The 10,550-nt window shown below is 38.1% G+C and overlaps 1 protein-coding gene across 1 annotated transcript; it reads left to right on the top strand.

The window, feature by feature from the left end:
- The first annotated feature begins 2,883 nt into the window (after positions 1-2,883).
- LOC116646351 (olfactory receptor 52A1-like) lies at positions 2,884-3,831 on the top strand. Its single transcript, XM_032426993.1, has one exon. The coding sequence runs from the start codon at positions 2,884-2,886 to the stop codon at positions 3,829-3,831; it is 948 nt and encodes a 315-aa protein (XP_032282884.1).
- The last annotated feature ends 6,719 nt before the right edge of the window (positions 3,832-10,550 follow it).

Below are 10,550 nucleotides of genomic sequence, written 5' to 3'. Positions count from 1 at the left end.
CTTTCTGTATAGCGTTGGAGGACGAGAGTGAAAATGGCAGCCTCCCAATCTCCGCTCTGGAGGAGCCCAGAACTCGGGGCCCCACTCCTCAGTGAGCCCCCAGAAAAAAGCAACCAGTCACTCCTGTCTCCCCGATCTCTGGCCGCACTCTGTGCTCACCTGGCCTGTGACTGAGCATTTCTATCTCTGGCACACAACCCTGTTTGGAATCTCCAAACTCAGCAGATTCCTGTGGTGGGCTCCTGTGCTGCTCCTCTGGGGGTAGGATGTGTAGTCTCCCCGGATCTGCCACTTGTTGGGTCCCTGCTGGAGGATCAGTGGCCTTACTATGCTGAGATCACGGTTTATGGCAACCCCAAGCTGAGAGCCCACTCCTCGCTCTGTCTCTGCAGCCGGCTTCCCCACTCCAATACCTGGGAGCTCTGCCGCACTCAGGCACCCCCAGTCTTTCTGTGACCCTGAAGGTCCTGAGACCACACTGTCCCAGCGAGGGTTCCACCCCCGGCTTAGCCACTGGAGCAATGTCCCTAGCAGAGCCAACTTCTAAAATTTCCAATTTTGTGCTCTGCTGCTCTATCACTTGCCAGTAGCGGCTGACGGAGGCCCCCTCCCCCACTGTCCATCTTGCCGAATATCACCTCAGATTCACTTCTCCAGTTGTCCTACCTTCCAGAAAGTGGTCGCTTTTCTGTTCAGAGAGTTGCTATTCTTTTCTTTGATCTCCTGTTGAGTTTGTAGGTGTTCAGAATGGTTTGATCCCTATCTAGCTGAATTTCTGGGACCAGACAAAATTTAGGTCTCCTACTCCTCCACCATCTTGCTCCTCCCCCTCCTGTATTATTTATATTTATATTTAATATATATTTATTATACAAATATATTAGTATTTACATATTTATAATAATATATATGTATTTATAATGTATATACTTATATATGATGTATCTTTGTATTTATATATTATGTATGTAATATATATTATAATTATATAAATTTACATACTGTATTTACATATAATATATTTGTATTTATATTAATATATATTTTTATTTATTTATAAATATGTATTATAAATATATAAGCAATACAAATATATATTTGTATTACAATACAACATAATACAAATATATTACATATATATGTATTACAATATAGTATACAATATATTATTTTAAATATATTAATACTTATAAATACATATGCTATACTATATGGAATTTTATCCTTACATTGTCAGGCATTTCTAAAGATATCTAGGATGTATTGCCTTCTATAGTTTCTTTAGATTCTGCCTTTGTCTACTCATGTCACCTTGATAAGATATATTGGTGCTTTTCAGCAATGAGTTCTAGGGAATCCACCACTTGCTCATCTAAATTCATTTATTTGGACATCATAGGGAATTTCTTTTCACAAAATTTCTTATTGTTTTAATATATATCTCTTTATTGCCTTGGTCATAGTTAATTGATATATGTAGCTACAGAAGATCATATAACGATCTCCTACTCTCAATCAACTAGTAAAGTATTTTAGATTTTATTGCATTAGGGACTTCCTAGTTATACCCACATACATATTCCTACTGACTGTGAACCAGTCTATTTTTTCCTATAATTTTACAACAGTAAAATAGTTTCTCTTCAAAGAAAAATATATAAAATCCCATTCAGAGTGGTATTCCCTATTCAATGATTCAGCTATGACAAAATCATAAGGAAAACAGAATGAAACTTTGGGATGACTTTAAGCTTGTAGAATAGCTAATGAAAAAGTAAAAAAGAGTATAGAAAGTTATCTTAAAGTTTACTGAATAAATTTCTAAAGAAAGAGAGCAGGCAAATTATAAAAATTTCAGAAGGTTGGGGTGGATGTGAAATGGGACAATGTAATCAAAAGTAGCAAATTATATGCTTGGTCAACTAACACCAGTAAAATGAATGAAAGCACCTAGGTTTAGGCTGAGCTCCATTATGGACAGTAGAGTGGCTCACAGCCAATCCTGCCTTTTTGCATCTGAAACACATTAATATCAAAATATTTAAGCTACACTGGTTTTTCAATAGATCTGTTTTTGTATGTTACCATCCTATCCTAATTTATGGTACTTCTTTTTCAATTGACTTCCTATCTATCTTCTCAACTTTCTGTCTCCTCTAAGCTCTGTGAGGACTTACATCATCATCTACCCCATTCTGCTTACACATCCACTCTGAAAGCTAACCGTCCAGATTTACCCCAGTGAGTCAAATATTCTCTGCTTCTACTGGTAAAAGAACAATTCCTCCACATCAGTTCCAAGAACTGGGTAATGGGTCTGCACACTGTCAACTCAACCAGCATTTGCTGAAAGAACAAAATCTCCTTCACTCTCTCATCTGAGAGTCAATTTCGAAGATTTGTAAGGAGGTGTTTTACTCCCTAAACCAGAGAAATTGAGAAGACTGGGAAAGGCTGTCACTTTCCAGAGATTCTAAACTTTGAACAAAATGGACAGGGCTATGGGATTGAGAATCTATTCTACAACTTCAAGTGCTACAAAGGGATTTCACCTAATCTGAAATGTGTTTGGAGTTTGTAGAGGGATATAGACAAAAAAGTTAATGTCATCTGTAGCACCTTCTGAGGACATTTCAGAACCTAGCAAGATTGATGTTCTTAGAGTCATAAATTCCATTTCTACAACTTCCTCATGCACAAATACCTGCGTTGGCTTTGAGAAAAGATATTCAAGAATCCTATCTAATACAGACTTAAGTTGATTCTCAAAGATTCAAAGTCATGTGGCCACATTTCCATCCATGTTTTTTCATGTTATGTCATCCATAATTTTTCTCTGAATAGGTATCAGAATCAATGGTGAGAAAAGGATTTATTGACCTGATGGGATCTACAAACATATCATATCTGAACCCACAAATAGTGACCCTGATTGGGATCCCTGGACTAGAACATGTGCAGTTTTGGATCGGATTTCCCTTCCTTGGAGTGTGCCTGGTGGCTCTACTGGGGAACATCTTCTTGTTAATCATCATCCCTACAGAACGCCATCTTCACCAACCCATGTACATCTTCCTAGCAGTTTTGGCAGCCACTGACCTAGGTCTCTGTGTAGCCATTGCTCCCAAGATGTTGGCCATCTTCTGGTTTGGCTCCTGCTCCATGGCTTTCGATGCTTGCCTCACTCAGCTCTTCTTCATCCATGCCTTGCAGGGCATGGAATCTGGTATCCTGTTGGCCATGGCCTTTGACCGCTACATTGCCATCTGTAATCCTTTGAGGCACACATCCATCCTTACACCTCTCTTTCTAGTTCGAATGGTATTGATGGTGGCCATCCGGGCAATGGTGCTTGTTGGAATTTTACCCATTCTACTTAAACGCTTGCAACTTTTCCAATCTGTGATTATTTTTCATTCCTACTGTGAACACATGGCTGTTGTGAAGCTGGCTGCAGAAGATGTCCATATTAACAGATCATATGGGCTCTTTGTGGCCTTTGCAATTCTAGGTTTTGATATGATCTTTGTCTTCATCTCCTACATTCTGATTTTTCAGGCTGTTTTTCGTCTTCCCCAGAAGGAGGCAAGACTCAAAGCATTCAATACATGTACTGCCCATATTGCTGTCTTCCTGGAGTTTTATATCCTTGCCTTTTTTTCCTTCTTCAGCCACCGTTTTGGACATGTATCACCCTATGTTCATATCCTCTTGTCTACCATCTATCTGCTTGTGCCCCCTGCCTTTAACCCCATTATCTATGGTGTGAAGACCAAGGAGATCCACATGCGGGTTGTTCAGATTTGTATTCTGAAGGTCACTAAGCAGTGATCCAAAAATACTATGACACAGGAAAAATATATATTTACCCATTTAAGATGCAAACTCCTTGTACTATGTCTATGTTGGTGAAACTTTTACCTGATAAGGATCTCCTCTAAAGGATTTATATTCCTCAAACAAAAGAACTCAGATGTGAGATGAATCTGAGTGAAAAGTATATATATATATATCATAAGTTCCTATCATCTCCCCCACCTCTCTCTCCCATTCTTCTTTTATCTTTTCTTATTGCCTTCCTTCCATATTCTTCCTTGTTTTTTTTATCCTTCCTTGTTTACACATCTATTGTATCTTTCTGCAATACCAAGAGGTAGCTTATCCTTTGATGTGTAACAGTGACAAAGACATATTCCATGATTTCAGAAGCTCACAGCACAGTGATGATATAAAAATACTGAGCAAATATAATTTAATGTTATTTAGGCCATGATAAAAGAAGAAGAAAAGATTTATTTTCACGTGAGAAGCAACTAACTTAGATTTTAGAAGAAATCAGAAAAGACCTTAAATAGGAAGTCATGGCAAATGTGAGGTTTGAATAATGCATTTTACTTAAGATGATGAAATATTATTAACTAAGCTTTCAAGTTTTTAAAACACTAATATCATTATAACTCATGTAGATGTGGAGAAGTATATGCAGGTGTGTGTGAATCTAACCTCCTTGAGCATGTGATTCAGGAAAAAGCAGGCTCATCTGTGCTTTCATCAGTGATCAAAATATACAAATCATTCTGAAGTAGGAAATAAGGTATTAGTATATCAGTATCTGATACATAGTTTTATTTATTTATTTATTTATTTTTAAGATTTTATTTATTATTTTATTTGACACAGAGAGAGACAGAGAGAGAGAGAACACAAGCAGGGGGAGCGTGGGAGGGAGAAGCAGACTCCCCGCTGAGCAGGGAGCCCGATGCAGGGCTCGATCCCAGAACCCTGGGATCATGACCTGAGCTGAAGGCAGACACTTAACGACTGAACCACCCAGGCGCCCCTGATACATGGTTTTATTTAATTGCACAAATACAGTCCTTTTCTTGGGTAAATGAACAAGTCACCTTTGCAGAATTGCCACTGAATAACTAGCATTGATTTTATGGCCTTGGAAGGAGTTCATTCTCTGTATTGTGTGGCAACTCATTATAAACTTATTTTTTTCCCCCCAAAAGGTCATTAGGAGATATTCTGGAAAGTTTTGAGATGCAATCCATCAATTTGAACAAGTTTTTTGATTAGGAACATAACAGCTTCTTTTCTCCCATCCTTCTTATCCTTACTGCTCAGAAGGTCTTATAAGCTAGTGAAGAAAATCCAAAGGCTTTAAGTTTAGCCATATCTCCTTTAGTTCCCTTTTCATATTAGACCTTCTTGTCCAGTGTCGCTGTGGCTTGAAAGCATGTATACCACCCTCATTATCACCACATGGACACCAATAATTTTAACACAGTTCATTTCTCTGTTTACCACAGTGGTTTATCTCCCTCCTCTTGATGGTCAAGCTAATGATAATAACTTATACTGTTACTTACAGTAGGAAGAGAAGATTAAAGTTTATCCTCTGATGGTCTCAATCTATAAACAGGTGAATATGACATAAGAGTGTCTATCAAGGGTTCCCCCAAAAGCAAACCAAAGCAATAATATTTTTTTATTATGTTAATCACCATACATTACATCATTAGTTTTTGATGTAGTGTTCCATGATTCATTATTTGCGTATAACACCCAGTGCTCCATGCAGAACGTGCCCTCTTTAATACCCATCACCAGACTAACCCATCCTCCCACCCCCCTCCCCTCTAGAACCCTCAGTTTGTTTTTCAGAGTCCATCGTCTATCATGGTTCATCTCCCCCTCCGATTTCCCCCCCTTCATTCTTCCCCTCCTGCTATCTTCTTCTTCTTCTTCTTTTTTTTTTAACATATAATGTATTATTTGTTTCAGAGGTACAGATCTGTGATTCAACAGTCTTGCACAATTCACAGCACTCACCATAGGACACACCTTCCCCAATGTCTATCACCCAACCGCCCTATCCCTCCCACCCCCCACCACTGCAGCAACCCTCAGTTTGTTTCCTGAAATTAAGAATCCCTCATATTAGTGAGATCATATGATTCATGTCTTTCTCTGATTGACTTATTTCGCTCAGCATAACACTCTCCAGTTCCATCCACGTCATTGCAAATGGCAAGATTTTATTCCTTTTGATGCAAAGCAATAATTTTAATGTATGTGGTATATTTGGGAATTGATTCAAGAAAAAATTTTGTAAGGGATTGAGCAAGTAAGACAGTGAAGGGAAGAAAGCCAGTAATGTGCGTATGACTGAGGAGGTTACTGCTATGAATTACCAGAGCTCTCTCCTGTTGGAGGTGCTTGGGAAAAGGTAAAGATCACACCTTGAAACTTTTCCTTTGAGGAGTTCAAAATGGCATATTTATCCATCAATCTCCATCTCTTATTAGATGGTAATTCCTGAAATATCACCTTCCCAACACTTCTCACATGTACCAGTCATGGACTGAGCATGCTCCCCAGGTCAGAGGATTCTAATCTGATGGAACAGGAGTCAGTGTGGAGGTAGACTGAGGTGCCTAACATATGAGTGAAGGAGAAGGCTTGATTATCTGGTCCTGGATTCCTATCTGCAACTGCTTGAGGGACTCCAAGTGAGAACTACAGAGCTGAGTCCAGACAATCAACAGAACCTTGAGAAAAAAAATGTCATAAAATATCATTTAAAGCCAGTAAGTGTTGGGATGTTATAGTACACAACACTAGTTAAAATGTAAGAAAAAAAATGATGTTAAGAGTTGGGTTCTGCAGTAATAAAGACCTAAAACATGAAGCACTGGTTTTGAGTGCATGGACAGAAGCTTGAAGGGTATCGGTAAGACTGTTAATGAAGGCTTGGGCGCCTGGGTGGCTCAGTCGGTTAAGCGTCTGCCTTCAGCTCAGGTCATGATCCCAAGGTCCTGGGATCGAGCCCCACATCAGGCTCCCCGCTCCGTGGGGAACCTGCTTCTCCCTCTCCCTCTGCCTGCTGCTCCGCCTGCTTGTATTCTCTCTCTCTCTGTCAAATAAATAAATAAAATCTTAAAAAAAAAAAAAAAAAGACTGTTAATGAAGGCTTTAAATAGAATGACAAAATTGTTATTGTGTACCAGAGAAGAAAGCGATCTGTGCTTTGTAATGGTGGAACAACTAACAAAACTGTCACCTTTGTTAAGGTAGATAATAAAAATATACCTAATGAACTGATAGGTTTGATGAAGGAAACTTCTGGATAATGTTGAAAGTGCCACTTGTAACAAAATATGTATAGAGAAAAATGAGTTAAAGAAATAAGTGCTTAACATTCAAATAGTACTCATAAAAACCATAAAGCTTCAGGAATTTCTGAGTTTGAACACAAAATTTTTCTCATTTACTTTTTCTCCAGACATTATATGTTCTTAAAGTAAGAGCTATCTTCTTCTTCTTTTTTTTAAATTTTATTATGTTATGTTAGTCACCATACAATACATCATTAGTTTTTGATATAGTGATCCACTATCCATTGTTTTCGTAAAGGTGTGCATTTTTAAAATCCTTTAATGGTCAAGAACTGCCTGGTTAGACTGAAAAAGACAGAGACAGTTCAAAATGAAAAGTACCACTGGAGTCCCCAACCTATAGGCTTAGAAAGGTAAAGTGAAAATTTGACTCACTTCTTTTAGAAAATGAATGATTATGCAGAGTACAGACCCCAGATCTCAGAAAGATCAAAGAAACAGAATTATCCTCATAGAACAGGATATGCCTTAATAAAAAAGCTGGGAACACTGCTTAGATTTCAGTATGCTATGGACCAGCAACTACCATGCTCCATCTTTCTCCCTCTTTTGGAATGGGAATGTTTTTGCAGTTATCCTATTGCTATATTAACATTATACATTGGCAGTGTAGGAGGCAGAAGACTTATCTTTTTAGTTAATAGAGGTTCAGAGAAAGAGAGACCATACTCAATGAACTATATCTAAGGAACTAAACCTATGAAGCCTCATTTACATCTGGATATGATTTAGATGATGAAATTCTGGATAGATATCAGAATAGGGTGAGACCTGGAAGTTTGGAGGAGGTGTTAAGTATATGTTGCATATGAAAGGGATGTGAACTCTTGTAGTCAGAGAAGAAACCGTGCCAGATTGGATCTGTCAAAGATGGCTATAACAGTATTTTCTAAACTCCCTGTTCTTTTGCAATATAAGCATCAGGCACGAGTCTACTTTCCAACCCCTTGACTTGGTCAAATCCTTTGATGGCCTCGAGCGATAGAATACTACAAAAGTGATGCTGTGTAAGTCTTAGGTATAGGTCATATCTGGCCTAGCAACTTCTGCTTTTTATCTCTTAAAGCTCTGAAACACCAGGTAAGAAACCCAGGTTAATTTTATGGAGAGCCTGGGGGGAGGAGCACTGTGGCACCAGGCTTGTCAGTGAAGCCATACTGGATGTCCATCCTTACTGAACCTTCAGAGGGTTCCAGCCCATGTAACTTTTTGTCATGCAACCATGTGAGAAAACTGAAGTGAGAATATTAAGACCAATCAACCTTAAATTCTTAATTTTGGGGTGTTTGTAATCTAGCAAAATATAATTACAAAAGTTGAGAAGGGGAATTATATTTGAGGGAACACCACTGGTCCACTGAAGGTGAAAGAACATGCCTAAATAATATTCAGAAATGGAGTCAAAGAGATTTGACTACTATAAAAGGATCCTCAATGTAGAAGAATTCTGACCAGGCAAACAAAATACTTCCTTCCTCCCTGCCTCCTTCTCTCCTTCCCTTCTTTCCTCTATCACTCCCCACCCTTCTGTCCTTTTTCCCTACCTCCTTCCTTTCCTTCCTTTTATCTTCCCTTCCTTTATTTTATTTTCAGTGCGTGGGCTTAATGTGTAAGTCTGTGCATTCTTTTATGATCTTGTTGTTACATCAAAGAAGGTATTTGAAATGAGACTTAATTTATTCAATAGATACTTATTAAACTCATAACATGGGAATTCTAGATAGTATGAAAACAAGCATAGAGAAAACATTCATTTTAAATTTTTTTGAGATACCACCTCACACCAGTCAGAATGGCTAAAATTAACAAGTCAGGAAACGACAGATGTTGGCGGGGATGCGGAAAACATTCATTTTAGTGTAGAAAAAGACCATGTAAAGAGGCAATTATCATATGTTAAGATATGTGTTATGATTGAGAAAGGATTAAGTAGCACTGGGGACCACTGAAAATGATCCCAATATAGAACGGAGAAAAAGAAGAGTTGGGAGGTCAGGGAAGGCTTACAGAGGAAGTATTGCATAAGATGAGTCCCAAAAGTTGATAAAGAGCATGTGGTAGTGGCATTCTGAGAGGAGTCATTAATTTACTAGAGCAACTTAGGTCTTTGAAAACTGGTGCAGGCAAACTGTGAGGAGATTAATAGTGTTTTTACATATTTATTGATGTAATTGATATGCACATCAGATATACATGCACATATGTGTTCTTATGAATGCTTGTGTATCTCAGGTGCAGTGTATGAATGTGTATAGATATGAATATGATAGCATGTTACAGAGAGAGACTGAGAGAAAGAGATGTTTATAGACAAATAAGATTATTGGAAGCATGAATATGAAAGAAAAAGCATGTATATTTGTATAGGTTTGTGGGAAATAAATGTCATCTCTATGATATTTGATCCAGGTAGACCTAGGGATATCTAAATTATGAACATTAGAGATAGGGAGATGGGTATGATTTACAGGTATAGTCATCCATTGGTTTATGAGTTGATGTTTAATACCATTTTTGAAAAACTAAGACAAGGAGAATTACAACCTGCTTATGTGCAGTGCAAAATTCAGTTTCTGGGCATGGCCCTTGTCCTTAAAGAAATGTCAGTGTAGGAGTCATGGCAAGGCGTGCAGACTGGCATCTAAAGTACAGGACAGATCACAGACAAATGAGTGTCAAAGAAACCTAAAGTGTCTGGTGATACAGAAAATGACTGGTTGATATAATTTGAAGACAAGCATTAAGAAAAACAAATTGAAGAAAGTGTCTCTTGAGGTGGGAAGAATTTTGAGTAAGAAAGATCAAAGGAAAATGCCTCCCAAATAGCACAAAGAATGAGCTGAAGTAGCAAGGAATGTGTAGTTTTTTGCAAACAAAGCAGCCAAGGGTAGCTGGATTTGTGCCTATTCTATGATTTAGTGAAAATAAAGCACCTGGCCAGGCAGACTGGAGTCAAGTCATGCAATAACTTGAGTGCCATGCTGTGGTGTGGAGTGAAGATTTTGTCTTGAGGAATACGTGGTGAAGATTTCAGTGGACAAAATGAGATATTTGCTTGGGAAACACAGCAGTGTTGTAGTGTGAATAACAACTTTGAATATGAGAGATATTGGGTATAGGAAAGTTAGAATCTTCAGTACAGAGACTGACAGTGATGAAAGTATGAGGTAGAACAGAAGAGAGTGGAAACGTTCAGGGGAATCTCGGCCAGAGGCTGGATGAAGGAAAAGAAATAAAAATAATTAAGTAATTTCAAAGTTTCTAACTTAACTCAAGTCAAAAGAAAAAAAATGGGGACAATCAAGCTGGCAAGGAGACTAAGAGTTTAGTTTGGGAAGATTTAAGTTTAAGGTGTTTAAGAAGAGT

Source organism: Phoca vitulina, unplaced genomic scaffold (genome assembly GCF_004348235.1).
Source record: "Phoca vitulina isolate PV1807 unplaced genomic scaffold, GSC_HSeal_1.0 scaffold36, whole genome shotgun sequence".
NCBI classification, from domain to species: domain Eukaryota; kingdom Metazoa; phylum Chordata; class Mammalia; order Carnivora; family Phocidae; genus Phoca; species Phoca vitulina.
The sequence above is the reverse complement of the archived record's forward strand: the minus strand, read 5'-3'. Positions and strand labels throughout refer to the sequence as shown.